Source organism: Pseudophryne corroboree, chromosome 5 (genome assembly GCF_028390025.1).
Source record: "Pseudophryne corroboree isolate aPseCor3 chromosome 5, aPseCor3.hap2, whole genome shotgun sequence".
Classification (NCBI taxonomy): Eukaryota; Metazoa; Chordata; class Amphibia; order Anura; family Myobatrachidae; genus Pseudophryne; species Pseudophryne corroboree.
In genome coordinates, this window is record NC_086448.1 from 129105130 (window position 1) to 129122349 (window position 17220).

The 17220-nt window shown below is 45.0% G+C and overlaps 1 protein-coding gene across 2 annotated transcripts in view; it reads right to left on the bottom strand.

Moving 5' to 3' along the window:
• The window catches only part of LOC134928845 (solute carrier family 40 protein member 1-like), a 66512-nt gene that overhangs the window by 28322 nt on the left and 20970 nt on the right, over positions 1–17220 (bottom strand). For both annotated transcript variants that reach the window (XM_063924808.1, XM_063924807.1), the window contains exons 3-7: positions 14250–14409; positions 13134–13249; positions 10689–10815; positions 8135–8389; positions 6131–6844 (exon numbers count right to left, since the gene is read on the bottom strand). In XM_063924808.1, the coding sequence (XP_063780878.1) occupies positions 6131–6844; positions 8135–8389; positions 10689–10815; positions 13134–13249; positions 14250–14409 (1372 nt within the window). The remainder of the gene's footprint in view (positions 1–6130; positions 6845–8134; positions 8390–10688; positions 10816–13133; positions 13250–14249; positions 14410–17220) is intronic.

The window sequence follows — 17220 nt, forward strand, 5'->3', positions numbered from 1 at the left end:
TTCCTCAGCAGACACGATCTCCATCCGGGAGAGTGGGACCTCCACCAAGAAGTCTTCGCAGAGGTGACAAGTCTTTGGGGAGTTCCTCAAGTAGACATGATGACTTCTCGTCTCATCGAGAAGCTTCAGAAATATTGTTCCAGACCCTCAGGCAATAGCAGTAGATGCTCTGGTGACCCAGTGGCAATTCCGGTCTGTGTATGTATTCCTTCCACTTCCACTGATCCCAAAAGTTCTTGGGATCATAAGAAGAACAAGGGTTTGGGCAATTTTCATTGCCCCAAACTGGCCAAGGAGGGCTTGGTGCCCAGATCTTCAGGAGTTGCTCATTAAAAAACTGGGCCTCTTCCTCTTTGCGAGGACCTACTACGGTAGGTGCTGTGCGTGTACCTAGACTTACCACGGCTACGTTTGACGGCATAACTGTTGAGCGCCGGATCCTAGCCCGAAAGGGTATTCCCAAGGAAGTCATCCCCACTCTTATTCAGGCCAGGAAAGGAGTAACGTCTATACATTACCATCGTTTTTGGAGAAAATATATGTGAGTTTCAGTTAGGGCGTTTTCTCCATTTCCTACAGGCTGGAGGGAATGCAGACTGAAGTTGGACTCCATTAAGGTCCAGATTTCAGCATTGGCAACTTTCTTTCTGAAACTATTAGCTTCCCTTCCGGAAGTTCAGTCTTGCGTGGAAAGCGTGTTACGCGTCCAACCTTCTTTGTGCCTCCAGTGGCACCATGGGATCGTAATGTGGTGTTGCAGTTCCTTCAATCACGTGGGTTTGAACCTTTAAGAAGGTGAAGTTGCTTTTTTCACTTGAAAAGTGGCCATCCTGTTGGCCTTGGCATCTGCAAGGCGGGTGTCTGAGTTAGCGGCCTTGTCTCACAAGGGCCCTTATTTGATCTTCCATGAAAATAGAGCTGAATTGAGGACACGTCAGCGTTTTCTACCGAAGGTGGTTTCCTCTTTCTACAGGAACCGACCTATTGTGGCGCCTGTGGCTACTGACACCTTTGCTGAGTCAAAGTCTCTGGATGTGGTGGGAGCTTTGAAGATTATGTCGCCTGAACGACTCAGATTAGGAAAACAGTGGCTCTGTTTGTCCTGTATGCTCCCAACAAGGTTGGGTGTCCTGCTTCCAAGCAGACCATTGCGCGCTGGATCTGTGGTGAGATTCAGCATGCTCATTCCACGGCTGGATTGCCGTTACCGAAATCGGTGAAGGCCCGTTCTACTAGAAAGGTGGGCTCGTCCTGGGCGGCTGCCCGGGAGGTCTCAGCGTTACAGCTTTGCCAAGCAGCTACTTGGTCGGGATCAAACACTTTTGCTAAGTTTTACAAGTTTGATACCTTGGCCGATGATGACCTCAAGTTTGGTCAATCGGTGCTGCAGAGTCGTCCGCACTCTCCCGCCCATTCTAGAGCTTTGGTATAACCCCATGGTTCTTGAAGTGACCCCAGCATCCTCTAGGACGTATGAGAAAATAGGATTTTAATACCTACCAGTAAATCCTTTTCTATTAGTACGTAGAAGATGCTGGGCGCCCGTCCCAGTGCGTACTGTATCTGCAGTTATTGGTTGTGGTTACACACAGGTTGTGTTACGGTTTTTGTCAGCATATTGCTGCAAATTTCTTCATGCCGTTGGCTTGTGTTCTGTTGAATGCCACGTTCTGCGTCATGCTTGCGGTGTGAGCTGGTAAGATGCTCACCGTGGTTTAACAATAAATCCTTTCCTCGAAATGTTCATCTCCCTGGGCACAGTTCCTTAAACTGGAGTCTGGAGGAGGGGCATAGAGGGAGGAGCCAGGTCACACCCTTTGAAAGTCTTAAAGTGCCCATGTCTCCTGCGGATCCCGTCTATACCCCATGGTTCTTGAAGTGACCCCAGCATCCTCTACGGACTAAGAGAAAAGGATTTACCGGTAGGTATTAAAATCCTATTTAAAAACGCTCTACCCCTTGCTGTTCCATCGGCCTCCAATAACCAATTAATGTTAGAATAATTAAAGTCCCCTATAATTACCACTTCCCCCATTTTTGCTGCCTTTTCAATTTGCTGGTGGAATTGCACTTCGTCAGCCATAGTTTTATCTGGCGGTTTAGATCATGTTCCTATTAGCAAATTCTTAGGATATCTACCCCCAAGTATTATTTCCACCCATATTGACTCAATCTTATCACTTCCACCATCGCAATCAATTTCCCTTAGGTATGGTGTAGGTCTAGGCTTGACATAAAGACAAACTCCGCCTCCCTTTTTATATTCCTTGTCTTTCCTGAATAGAGTGTAGCCCTCCAAATTTACTGCCCAATTGTGGGAATCATCCCACCATGTTTCAGTGATAGTTATGATGTTGTATTGCTCGCTCATTGCTATTAGTTCCAATTCCCCCATTTTTCCAGATAGGCTTCTTGCATCACTAGGATTAACAATGTCTTTTAATGTCTTTTTTTGGGCTGTTGTACTCCACCCCCTTCTCCACCCCCATTTATCTTACTATGCCCTTTCTTTCTATTCTCACTGACTCTTCCGTAAATTCTTTCTACTCTCTCCCCCCAGACACCTAGTTTAAAATCTCCTCCAACCTTCTCACCATCCTTCCTCCAAGCACTGCTGCCCCCTCCTCATTTAGGTGCAATCCATCCCAACAAAAAAGATGGCACCTAACTGAGAAGTCTGCCCAATGCTCCAAGAAAATGAATCCCTCCTTCCTGCACCAATCTCCCTTTGCCTCCCTGGACTAGCGCATGGCACAGGTAATATTTCAGAGAATATTACCATAGATGTCCTTTCCTTAAATTTCTTGCCTAAATCCCTATAATCTTTCTTAAGGACATCTCACCTTCCACTAACTTTGTCATTGGTGCCAACGTGCACCAAGACCGCCTGGTCTTTCCCAGCCCCTCCCAATAATCTTTCTACCCGGTCCGCGATGTGCCGTACCCGAGCACCTATCTGTCTTCCTGATGATAGAATCCCCTACCACTGCAATCTGCCTAGGTACCTCACTATCTTTCATCCCATCTGTGCTGGAAGGACCGCTCCTCTGGTTGCTAGAGGGAACAGTCTCCTCCAGCTCCGTCATTTCCTCACTGCCATCCACCGAATCTACATCCAATCGGGTGAATTTGTTGGGGTTTGGTAGTTCAGAGGTGTCGTGCCTCCCCCTCTTTTTCTTCCTTCTAACTGTGACCATAGGCGTGCGCAGCACATTTTATTAGGGGGTGCACCATCTGAGGGGTGTGTCTAGCACCGCCTTTTGGGCGTGTCTAGCACCATCTATTGACGGTCAACACAATATAAAATATCCATACTTGTACCAATCCTAATAAAGCAGATACATTGTCAGATGTTGTGGTGTGCACCAAACAAACACCCCTGATGGCACTCACTGCAATTACACTGCTCCTCCTCAACCTGGTCTGGCTCCCCCTCTCTTTTCCCTGCAAACTGCAGCAGCTTACTTACAAGTCAGTCAATTACTGACACTGACAGTCGCAGACTAGTACTGCTGCTGCTGGAAAAACGAGTGACGTGTCATTGTTTCTGCCGACCGCCTGCCAGTATTGAATTTGTTTTCCTAAAAGGAACGCTGGCTGCATGCTGCTCCTCATCAGTGGCTGGCGTTGGCATAGCATAGAAGGAGAGAGGTGGACATGTGGCGGGTGTGGCAGGTGAGCGTGCGAGCAGCATGACATCATCACATCACATCACGCTGTTTTTGTACATGGAGGTGGAGCCGTGAGTTTGAAAGCCGGTGGCAGTGGCACCCTTGATTAACCCAGGCGTCCGGTCAGTAATGCAGTCCTGACAGGGTGCAGCGCAGAGGGGACAGTAATCAGCCTGCTCGGCGATCACTGCATCAGGCATGTGAGATCGGGGTGCCAGACATTAGGGGGTGCCTGTGCGCACGAGGAACCCCCCCTGCGCACACCTATGACTGTGACTCAGCTGGCTACCTGGTTGTCCTCCTCTACTTGTGTCCCCCCCTGCAACTCCTCCACCGTTCTATCTAAACTTTGCTCTAGATTGTGAATATCCCTCAGACGCGTAACGGTCTGCTCCAGATCAGTTACCTGGGCTTCCAGGGCAGCCGTTTGCAAACACTTCGCACAGATGTATTCACACTGGGTCGGTTGCTCCAGGTGTGCATACATCTTACACGACATGCACTGAGTGAGCTTCTCAATCACGGCACCACCCATTTGCTTGAAAACTAACTTCCTATATCCTTCAGAAAAACAATAAAACAATTAAATTCAAGCCGTGCAATACAATATTATACTATGGCCTAGCTGTGAAGAGAACAATATTCACAACAGAACAAAAATAGCTATTTCAATAAAGTAGGTAATCAATACTTATCTGAGTGGGCCCCCTCCTGCTTCACTGCTTCTCCTCTTAGCAGTTGCTCCGGCACATCCTTCCCACTTGTTGCCTTGTACCTGGCTTCCGGCACTATTCACTTCTCCCCAATCACAGTCCCCTCTCTCAAGGGCTGTGGCTGCAGCAACAGCAGTCCTCACACACAGTCACTCACCCAGCAGCTCACTAACACTCCCCCAGCAGCAGCCATATCCCACTTTCACTCTCTCACACCCACACAAATGTGGCCCCTCTCACACACAACGTGGCCCCTCTCACACACACAAATAAATGTGGCCCCTCACAGACACAAACGTGGCCCCTCTCACACACACAGACGTGGCCCCTCTCTCACACACAAAACAGTAGTGGCCCTCACACACATACTCCCTCCCTTGCTGTGGCCCTCACACCCTTACCCCGACTTGCCGTGGCAGCAGCAGCGGCCCAAACGCGGTAGCGGCCCACATTCACTTCCACTCACTCACCCACACACTTGCAGCGCCAGCAGCAGATAATCCTGCTGTTGCACGCTGCGCTAAGCCCCTCACCAGCATGACCCTCATCTGTCACCACCCGACCACTTCACTTCCGGTCACCGCTTCCTCCTTTCGGTCACCAGTCAGCGCAGTACCTCCTCTCACCGTCAGCCAACCTCCTCTCGCCGTCAGCCAATGTGATATGCCCCCAGCAGTGCCAGATACACATTATATGCCGCCAGCAGTGCCAGATACACATTATATGCCCCCACAGTGCCAGATACACATTATATGCCCCCAGCAGTGCCAGATACACATTATATGCCCCCAACAGTGCCAGATACACATTATATGCCCCCCCACAGTGCCAGATGCACATTATATGCCCCCCCCCACAGTGCCAGATACACATTATATGCCCCCAGTAGTGCAGTGCAAGATACGCATTATATGCCCTTAGCAGTGCCAGATACACATTATATGCCCCAGCAGTGCTAGATACAATTTATATGCCCCTACAGTGCCAGATACACTTGCTCACCACAGTGCCAGATACACGTGCCCCCAGAGTGTCAGATACATGTGCCCCCAAGTGCCAGATACACGTGCCCCCCAGAGTGCCAGATAGACGTGCCCCCCAGAGTGCCAGATACACGTGCCCCCAAGTGCCAGATACACGTGCCCCCCAGAGTGCCAGATACACGTGCCCCTAGAGTGCCAGATACACGTGCCCCTAGAGTGCCAGATACACGTGCCCCCAGAGTGCCAGATACACGTGCCCCCAGAGTGCCAGATACACAATGCCCGAGCGTGTGTTCGGCCACGGGACAGCTGCACTGAGTCTGCAGCAGCATCTGTCCCATGGCCCCCTCCTATCAGTGGTTGTGTGTGCCAACGAGGGGGGCTGCTGTGGGCGGACTAAGGCAAAGCTACTCTGTGCGCGCTGTGTGGCTTTGGCGTCTGACATCAGGCGCCGCATAGTGCGCACAGAGGAGTTTGTCCCCCCCACAGCACTTCCCCTCGTCGGCACACACAGACACAGCCAGTGCAGTGCTGCAGGACCTGTCCTGCTCCTGGCTCCAGGCAGGCTTTAATATGGCGGCACTAGCGTGCAGCGCCCTTTAACGGTGGCGCCCTGCGTGGTCACTCTATTGGAACTTGCCTGGAGCTGGCCCTGACAGTAAATATCTGTTATATGACTTTCTAGTACACACTATTGTATTACTATGCTGCCACTTAATTGAAGGATCACAATCAATGTAAATGGAGGTAAATGAATACGTACCCACTCTGGCTAATATTACTCCTGAGAACAGCAGTATAATGGAGATGTAGGAGCCTGGGTGATCACTGGCACGGACACTCTCAAACAGCACAGTGTTGTTAGTCCAGTGGATTGAAGAGCGGTCTGGGAGGATGGGCTGGTTTATATTCCTTTGAGATGGATAAATATGAAGCTGATTCTGATGTAGCTTCTCAGTGTTTAAAGAAGAATTCATACCGATGAGGACAGAGAAAATGCCCAAGTCAAAGGGGCTTCCCGGGGCAAAGACTGAAAACACGCACAGCATTAAACAGCTAACGTGGAGGCAGCTAGATATGATTCCGGTGACCACTAAGCCATAATGTCTCCGTAGCTTGGTGAACAGAAAGGTGCCCATTAATCCTGAGATGGCCGAGACAGCCATGAGTATGCTAAGCAGAGAGCCACTGATCCCCTGAGTGTAGGCGTAACCTGTAGTAATACAGTCAAAGCCCAGGACTGTAGTGTACAAGAACGCTAATCCCAGACCTGCTAAAAAGACAGACTGTCTGTAGTAGGATCTCCAGCCATCGCAACATGTTCGCAGCAGTCGCCGCACTTTCTGCAAGCAGATGGGAAGAGATGAAGGAGTTTCCTCCGGAGATTCTGTAGTCTGAGGCTTCCCTTCACTTGGTACGCTGGGTATGGCTGGTGTGCTAATAAAGTCACCTATGACTGAGCAGATAGGTAGATCACCTAGAAACAAAAGGGCAATTTATTATATTTATATCTAACATGGGATCCACAAGAGACAGAAGCATGAACGGATTGTCTATGCAGGCCCCAACAGGTGCGCAGGCTGCTAAATACTGTACTCAGGCAGCAAACCAGTCCCTAGTGTTCAGGATCAGCAGTTTCATTGCTTCAGCAACTCGTACCTCACAACATTTGAAGAGAGAGGGTGTGACAGGAGATTCATGTGTGATAGAGGAGCCATGCCTAGCACTGCCACTTAGCCCCCTCTGATAACACTTTCACTGCTGCAAGCAGTAGCTGCAGATGTGCGCAGCGACTGCTCACTGCTGCTCTGCTATGCACAGTGGTTGTGAATGGTATATACCTGCCAAGGCGCCTACAGTGGGAGTGGTCGATGGAGGTCTCTGGGGACATCTGGTCCCAGTACCATACTGCATGGGAGACCTCTTTAAATGACGTGTTATGTTAAAAGCTACCATCTGGTACAGTCCCCATTACTTAGCTCATTAGCCGATGGGTTGATATGTAATTATTTTTATTTAAATTGGATAATAAATGTGTTTTAATTTGAACGTATCACACTTTTGTGGAATCTTTCATTCTTTCTACATACAGCATCTTTTTGAATAAGTGCTATTGCTGAGAATAAGTAACAATAAATAAGAAGCTTCATTCTTCCCACACCATTGGATTCCGAACATCAGGAACTAAGGGAAGTGACTGTGCATTTACGCGTTGTGAATATTTGTTATCTGTCTATTTATTCTTGCTTACTATTTCATATGTAACCATTACATTTTTCATATCTATCGATTAGCGCCAGGATTCCCCTCCATACACATACATATATATTCCTGCCAACTGCCCAATTAGGACAATGCAATCCCAATTAATGTTTCAGTAAAATCCTGATCTTAGTTCTTAACTGTTTCACATCACAATACATCAATATGTTTCTGGACGCAAACAATGTATATGCCCATATGGGTGGTATTCAGTATGCTGGCTGTTGGGATCCTGGCGCTTAGTATACCGGCGCCGGAATCCTGACACCCATCATACCGACAATTATTCTCCCTCTTGGGGGTCCACGACTCCCCTGGAGGGAGAATAAATAGTGTGGCGAGCGTAGCGCGCCACCGTGTCCGCAGCGTGGCGAGCGCAGTGAGTCTGCAAAGGGCTCATTTGAGCTCGCCCAGCTATCGGTATGCCGGCAGTCGGGATCCCGGTGCCGGTATGCTGGCCGCCGGCATACTATACTACACCCGCCCATATATACCTTGCACATACCTTGCACATTTAGAAGTTCCAGTTGTCTTTCTATGTAATGTTCTCCTATAGACTGCTGTGGTTTTACAGCTAGCTGAGGTACCATTTGATAAACTTTGGAAAGAAAAATAAATTCCACAAACAGCGAAATCAGGTTCCAACCAAGGATAAAACCACAGCCAACCACATTAGAAGCCCAAGTCATGACTTGGCCCACTGATAATGGGGCAAAGATATTAATTACTTGGTCCATCCTTCTCACAGTTGCATTCATCCCTAAGTACAGAAAGACATATATAGTAAATAATAATAATAATAATAATAATAATAATAATAATCTAAAGAGTAAACAAATCTAAAGAGTTATGGATTACAAATGGATAACAAAATATATAGCACAAATATTGTTTTCAGTTGATAATACTAAAAATAAAATTGCTAATTGGATTAGTAATTTCAAGACAGGTGGCCACAGAAACTATAACAGTTGTAAACACAGGAATTATGTTAAATGCTATATATTAATACATGCAAGTATTATATATTTATATGGAACACCCTCTAGGGAACGTTAATAGAATAACACCCCTTTCAGTGTTAAATGGTGCTGCTTATTGCAGATGCTGCATGTCTGAGACCTTGGGAGCGTTTTGCAGAGAAAACGGACATGGTCAAATTAGTAGAATATGAAAAAGGGGAATGGCCAACAGGAAACATCATTAAAAGGAGGCCTGGGAGCATTTTAAAAGGGAGAGACATATAGCATCTTATGGTATTAGCATATTATTATTCTTCTTTAATTACATGGCGCCACAAAGGATACGCAGCACCCAATTACAGAGTACATAAACAAATAATCAAAACAGGAAAACAGTGACTTACAGTTAAAACAATATAGGACAAGTACAGGGTAAATAAACATAGCTATGACACTGAAATAAGTATCAGGATGGCAGAAAACCACGGGATTCAGTGCAGTCAAAGATTAGTAACATAAGAAAAGGATAAGCACATGAGGGAAGAGGGCCCTACACGTGAGAGCCTACAGTCTAAAGGGTTAGGATTAGATTAGGCTGGGTTTGATGAAGAAGTGGGTCTTGAGAGCCCCTTTGAAGTTTTGTAGAGAGGTGGAGAGTCTGAGAAGGAGAGGTAGAGAATTCCAGAGAAAGGAAGCAGTGTATGAAAAATCTTGGAGGTAGGAGTGAGAGGAAGTAATCAGTAGACAGGAGTGGTGGCGTGCATTAGCAGAGTGAAGAGGATGGGCAGGAGTGTAAAGGGAGATAAGGTCAGAGATGTAAATGGGAGAGGAGTGGGTGAGGGCTTTGTGGATTCTGAAAGGGATGGGAAGCCAGTGAAGACCTAGTAGGAGAGGAGAGGTGGATGTAGTGCGTTTGGTAAGGAAGATGAGCCGGGATGCAGCACTGAGGACAGATTGGAGTGGAGAGAGGCATTTATGTGTGCTGCTTCAGTGTTGTGCAGTTTGGCATTAGTCGATGTAAGATCCAACAATACAAGTGCTCATATGTGGATTGAATGATTTAAAATGATTAATTCATTCAATCAATCAATCAATCAATCAATCAATCCACATATGGGTCTTTATCTTTGTACGTTTTACATCCATATTTCATATACATGAAAGAAGAAATGAAAAATCCAGTACAACACTGTATCATAACATTAATTTAATGTAGATAAAATTGTACTTACATGTATAATTAAAAGCAAATAGCTGCTCATAAAAAACAACAACCTTTGGTTTGATCTGAAACCCAAAAGAGAGGATTCGAAGACTGGGTACACATCAGGGGGATGTGTGTCTCAGCCGACCCGAAGGCCAATGGAACGATATATAGCCCGGCTGTACAATCCGGTGTATGGCAGCGCTATATTCCATTACCTGCGTATTCAGCTGCATGAAGTCATCAGATGGGGCGACCCCACTGACGAAAGCTATGAGCACACAATCTTACGTACACACTGAGCAATATGGCCGATATATCATTACGATCAGCGCTGGAACAAGATATCATCCATTATATCGCCTGATCAGCTGCCTAGGGGTACCAGTCATGCTCCTGATACATGAGGTTACATTGCGTGTGTGATGTCACATGTACTATTGTTTAAGATAAAGGGTTTACAGGAACCCTGTGATTTCTGTTGCCGGCCTTGATCACATTTATGAATATGAATGTCAAGTGATCATCTCATGTGCAATTACATGATGACTTGACAAGAAATAGCTGTTGAATTGGGTTTAGTATGATATCCCGGTTGTTGGGATCCCGGCGGTCAGGAGCCCGACTCCGGGGTCATCACAGCCACAATATAGGTGGTGATCACAGCACTCATTTATTCCTCCTTGCGTAATGGCGTGGACCAACACCCAAGTGGGGAAGCTGAACGACAGCCGGTAAAGTGATTGTCTCTCGTTGAATTAGTATCTGCAGCTGATTGTGTTTAGCCATGAGATCAGCTAAGCCTGGGAGTACTACCCTATAACATTACCTGAGTAATGTACCACACATCACAATACAAACAACATAATTTTATGTATCTATGCATCTCTCACCAGCCAGCTGGCTCCTGTTGTCTCCTGTAATAACTACGATCCAGTCCTTCTGAATAGTTATGGTCAGTGCTGTACTCGCAAGATTTGCCAGGTCGGCTAAAATAATGACCACTCCATAACAGAATACCTGCGGATTGCAAGAACAAATATAGGGCTAAGTGTAATAGTCTGTAAGTACTTTGTGTGAGTCTGCCCATGTTTTTAGAGCAGCTATCATTTACAAGGCAAAAACAACACTCCTTTGACATTTGGCAAGAGTTGTATACTGTATACATATATAGCCAATGGACAGGACAGCTAAAGCTTTTTATTATTGCAACCAGATATCCAGGTAGGCATCATGGAAAATAGCTTGTTTTCTGCTCTTATTTATGATGTCTACCTGGATATCTGGATGCACTAATAAAAAGCTCACATGAGCTGTTCTTTCCTTTGGCTTTATACTACATACGTCTACTAACCTTCTGGTTACTGAAGGAAGACACAAACTTAATAGAGGTTCCCATAATAGGATAAAATGTAGCAGTTCTCACCATATACTTCAATAGGGCTTTCCCACCATTGAATTCTATTGGGAAAGTTTGAGGGACAGTGCAGCTGCTCTCAGCCAATCACCGGGCAGCTTTACAGATGCGCTTGATGATTGGCTGGTGGCTTCCACAATGACAGGAGTCACCTGGGTGCTGCTCAGTCACGTAGTATGTGATAAAACTTACATTTACTCAGTCTGTACTGGTTTGGGTTTTATTTTATTGTTAACTTCTTGTATGCCTACTTTGACTGAATAGGACGTGATCAAGGATAGGTGAGTATTTTTTTTATTTTTTACAGCTATCGTGGATGCTTACATGGACAAGAGAATGTGAATGGCTACAGTGATTGTGGGTAAGTATGTGTGAGTGTGCAAGAGTGTTTATTAAAGTTGTTCTGTCATGGTGTGCGCATACTGTTTTTTTTTTATATTTATTTTACAGGGGGACTATAGGTACCAGCGGGCCATTCAGTGCCCCGCATGCTAGTACTTGTAGTACTCCAAGTACCAGCATGTGGGGGAGACTTGTCTCATGGCTGTGGCATTACCTGACTGGCTAGTGGAGCCCAGTTCTGGTTTAAAAAATACAGAAGATACCTACATGTTCCCCCCCCCCCCCCCCCATATTTTTTAAACCAGGACCGGTCCAAGAGCCCATTGCTGGTTCTTAAAATATAGGGGAACTTCACAAGGTAGTGATTCCTCAATACTCCTACTATAACTCTAGGGTCATTTGGATATGAACCCAATATGGACTGTTTCACTGATATCTAATATGATGCCAATTAGTTGGGTGCATTTTTATTTTTATTATTGTAACTGTATGTGTAATTGTACATGCAAATTCAATTGCTATTTATTGTATTTGATGTGATTTGATGCTTCAATAAAAATGTGTAAATAAAAAAAGTAGAGGGGAACCTTATGCTTTCCCCCCCCTGTATTTTTAGAACTAGGAACGACTCAAAGAACCCGGGGCTGGTCATTACCCCACACTATTTTCTTTTCTATTTTTTCACACTTTTTTTACACATTTACACACAGATATGTGCATGCTTCATGTATGGGAGTGTTTGGCTGCCGCAAACATGGCAGCCAAACATGAACACATACACCATTGGAAAAAAACAGCTAAAACATGGTAACATAATAAATTCCTGTGTTTTAGTTACGAAAAAGCATCCCACAATGTTCTATTTTTACAGCAAATGAATATTGTAATGTTTTTTTCCTCGGTGTTTCAATAAAAACATTTTTAAAAAAATAAGAATAAAAAAAAATGATATGAGAAGACCTTGAGTTAATATATCCACCCCTCCATAAAGGAACTGCCCCATATCATTCAGGGAACTATTTGGCCAAATCTGAAGGAGTTTCAATCTTTCAATGTTTGGGTCCAAAGTCTCTGGCCAGTGGTGGAACTTGTGAGTGGTGGGCTTAGGTGCAAAAATATAATTTGGGCCCCCATCCCACACCTCAACCCAAGTTTACAATATGCCACAAGGCATACGGTGACATTATCACCTTCCACTTATCACTGCTTTATCACGTCTTCAGGCTTAATACATCTGCCCCATAGTGCTGTGTATCACAAACCATATGATAGCATCCTTAAGCAGAGCTCAGTACTAATTAGCAAAGAGAGGGTATTAATGCTATGATAATTCTTCAGATTGGAATGTGGAAATTAATAGTTCTAGGTCCAAATTTAGAAAAGTGGAAAACTCTGTTATATCTCAAAAACCTTTCTTCCATTTTTGTTTTACTATTAATCAAATTTTATTTTAATGCAAATTTGAATTAAATTTTACTAAAATTCATGAACCTCTTGGGTTCATGCTAGTTGAACATGTAGTTCAGCGACAACTAGAGAGCCACAGATTTCTTAAGAATGGCACAATATAGAGACTTACGGTGAGCCATCCATGCCATATCTGTTCTATTTCATTCTTGTAGGAGAATATCAGCATCAGGACTATACAGCAAGCAGTGACCGAGGAATTCTGAATGAATAATGATGCGTGAGCAACTGCAGAAGGAAAAATCCATATTAAGCCATACAGTAACTAAAAACAGTGCATATTAATTACTATGAATATGAAGCACAAAATGCTTTTGGCTTTGAGCCAGATCCACCTGGTCTGCCCAAATTTCGGGGAGGTCTCATTCAGTCCCTGAAGAGTAAACCCCAATAAAATAAATGGTCTTGGGGCTTAATGATACGTTTTGCGGTGAATAAAGTCTTTGGCCAGGATGTAATGAAGGGGCAGATGTATTAAGCCTGGTGAAGTGATAAAGTGGTAGGTGATAACCCACCAGCCAATCAGCTCCTAACTGCCAAGTTACAGGCTGGGTTTGAAAAATGACAGTTAGGAGCTGACTGGCTGGTGCGTTATCACCTTCCACTTTATTACTTCTCCAGGCTTAATACATCTGCCCCGGAGTCTGAGTTCGGCGGCCGTGCGTAATGCCGGATGAAGTCGGACATTTTTTTAAAGGGGCAATCATTTGCAAGGCAAGGTTTAGCCTTGTAAATGATTCCTCCTTTAAAAAAACTTACGAGTGCGTCCGGCATATCACACGGCCGCCGAACTTGGACTTCATTCCATACTGGCCATTGTGGCACAAATCATGGTAATAAGTAGCAGGGGCAGCGCTGTGATTATGTGAATCAAGGCACCATCTGAACCTTTCAACAAGCATGTCCTTAAAACAGCATACTTGATAATGGTCTCCAGTTTCTTATATGGAGGTTTCTGGTCCATAGAACCCGGATGGTTTAAAATACACATGTGATGTTCATGTAAGTAAAAATACACATGTAATGTTCATGTAAGTAAAAAATACACATGTAATGTTCATGTAAGTATGATCGTGTGTATTATCATGTTTTATGCACCCCTGCTAATGACAGCTTAGAGTTCTGCTTTTATATAATCACATAATTCCTCATTAACTCCTAATGTCATTTTCATTTACAGTAGGGAATTCATTATTCTACACATAACTATCTGTAAAATACACCTTACCTTTATTTCTGGGTTTCCTGTCAATCCAATCACCAATTACCGCCCCAAACACTAACACAGACCCGGCCACCACTAGGCCAAAAACAGCTGTTAAAAGCAGGTTATGTCCATAGAGTTCAATGAGGAATACAGAGATTGCAAAATGCCACATGCGATCCCCCTGTTAAAGAGAGCAAAGCAGAAAGAACAGCTAAGTCATCACACCTACAGTACAATCTCTTCTCCTCAGGAAGCCGGTAACTCAATATACTTCCATTAGTTCTGAGTCTTACATTATAGAAATGAATAGTCACAGGTGATGGAATTTGGTTTAAGAGCTTATTTTATATTAGGAAAGCAGCAACATTTATACAGCAATGGCCTAATTATGTGATTGCGGACGTATCTAGTGATGTTTAGCAAATTGTGCATGTGTCCCATAGGCTATATAGGCAGTTCTATGCACCTCAGTCTTTTTTAAGTGACCGATAAGTGGGTATTACTGGGTGACAACTGGGCAGCAAGAGGGCATTTACTTTTGTACTGAGCAAGTTGCCATAGTTACTACCTATTCACATTTATGCCCAGTGCTCGCCAAATTCAGTTGCATTTCCTGCACCTAGTGTGTAAGTGCCATTGATGCTGTTCTCGTGTATGAGGTGCAGCTGCATAGATGCATACAACTCTGAATATTGGTGAATAGTCGCATTAAAATTCCATTCACATCCTGTTCCATTTTTGCAGCCCCGAATTTGCAACCGCATTATGGCCCTCATTCCGAGTTGTTCGCTCGTTCTTTTTCATCGCATCGCAGCGATTTTCCGCAAACTGTGCATGCGCAATGTTCGCACTGCGACTGCGCCAAGTAAATTTGCTAAGAAGTTTGGTATTTTACTCACGGCATTACAAGGTATTTTCTTCGTTCTGGTGATCGTTGTGTGATTGACAGGAAGTGGGTGTTTCTGGGCGGAAACTGGCCGTTTTATGGGAGTGTGCGAAAAAACGCTGCCGTTTCTGGGAAAAACGCGGGAGTGGCTGAAGAAACGGGGGAGTGTCTGGGCGAACGCTGGGTGTGTTTGTGACGTCAAACCAGGAACGAAACTGACTGAACTGATCGCAGTGGCAGAGTAAGTGTCGAGCTACTCAGAAACTGTTTAGAAATTTCTATTCGCAATTTTGAGAATCTTTTGTTCGCAATTTTGCTAAGCTAAGATTCACTCCCAGTAGGCGGCGGCTTAGCGTGTGCAATGCTGCTAAAAGCAGCTTGCGAGCGAACAACTCGGAATGAGGGCCTATGTGAGGCTCAGGCCCGATGTGGCTTTATAAATAACTATGTAATATATCATAAAGCCTCAAATGGCTTTAGAATTATTATATAAAATATAATAGTTCTTATTCATGTCCTTAATAGTCCGAGCATGTTTTCCAGATCTCCTAAAGAGGTAACGGTGCATTAATGACTAACTTATCATCTTTAACGCGGCAACTTGTGGAGAAAAAACATGTTTTTTTCCAACATAAATCAATCTTGCAAACTATAAGAAGAATGTTAATATTTACAATTTAGAATTTTTTGTTTGTTTGTTTATTACAGGCTGCTATTATTTATGATTTTGGACTACCATGGCAACCACAGTCACATATCACTTCATAAAAAAATCTCAATGAGCTCTGTGTGCTCTGTGGGGGATCAGTACTAAATCCCGCTGGACGGGATCCCGGCGGTCGAAATATCGACCACACAATCCCGACAGGGGTGGCTAGCGGAACGCAGCCCCTTTCGGGCACAGTGCCTCGCTACGCTCGGCACATTGCTGTATTCTCCCTCTATGGGTGTCGTGGACACCCACAGAGGGAGAATATGTCGGGATTGTGCCAGTTGGGATTGTGCCGGTCGGGATTCCGGCGTCGGTATTTCGACCGCCGGGATTCTGTCCGGCGGGATCTTGACCGCATCCCCTCTGGGACATCCTCCTTCTCCACTCTCTGCCAGCAAATAACACACTTAAGAACTGTGAGCCTGTGTCATAGAGTGACTGCATCTTTGTCTGGCATCCATTCTTATTTGCCAAACCAGAGAGATTTAAAAAAAAGAGATAATTTGTAAGAGAATAGCTAGGAAAAATTATGCATGCCTAAATGGTACTTCATTTATTAATAAAAGAATAAATAAACCATCTATGTGAAATTGCATTCATATGTTGACTATGGGGGTCATTCCGAGTTGTTCGCTCATTACCGATTTTCGCTATGCTGCGTTTTGTTGCTAAATGCGCATGCGCAAGGCATGCAGGGCGCATGCGCTTAGTTATTTAACTAAAAACGCAGTAGATTTGCTGTGGATCCTGCGGCGCTTTTCAGTCGCTCTGCTGATCGGTGAATGATTGACAGGAAAGGGGCGTTTTTGGGTGGTAACTGAGCGTTTTCTGGGAGTGTGCTAAAAAACGCAGAAGTGTCAGGGAAAAACGCGGGAGTGTCTGGAGAAACGGGGGAGTGGCTGGCCGAACGCAGGGCGTGTTTGTGACGTCAAACCAGGAACTAAACGGACTGAGCTGATCGCAATCTGTGAGTAGGTCTGGAGCTACTCAGAAACTGCAAAGAATTATTTAGTAGCTTTTCTGCTAATCTTTCGTTCGCTATTCTGCTAAGCTAAGATACGCTCCCAGAGGGCGGCGGCCTAGCGTGTGCAATGCTGCTAAAAGCAGCTAGCGAGCGAACAACTCGGAATGAGGGCCTATATCCTATGGGTGCTCAACTTGATACTGATGTGCCGAAAAGATCCACAAAGTACAGTATGCAACATAAAAAAGAGGTGGGCAACAGATCATTAGGGGGGGGAATTCAATAACCCTCGGTAAATTGCCACATGAAAACGGGAGGTAGCCTCAGGCTTTGACGCCTGGGGCAATTCCATTGGACTCACAAATTCCTCCGATAGCTTTGTTAATGGCAGTTAAAGCCTTGTGTTAACAGGTGACAACACGGGTTAACA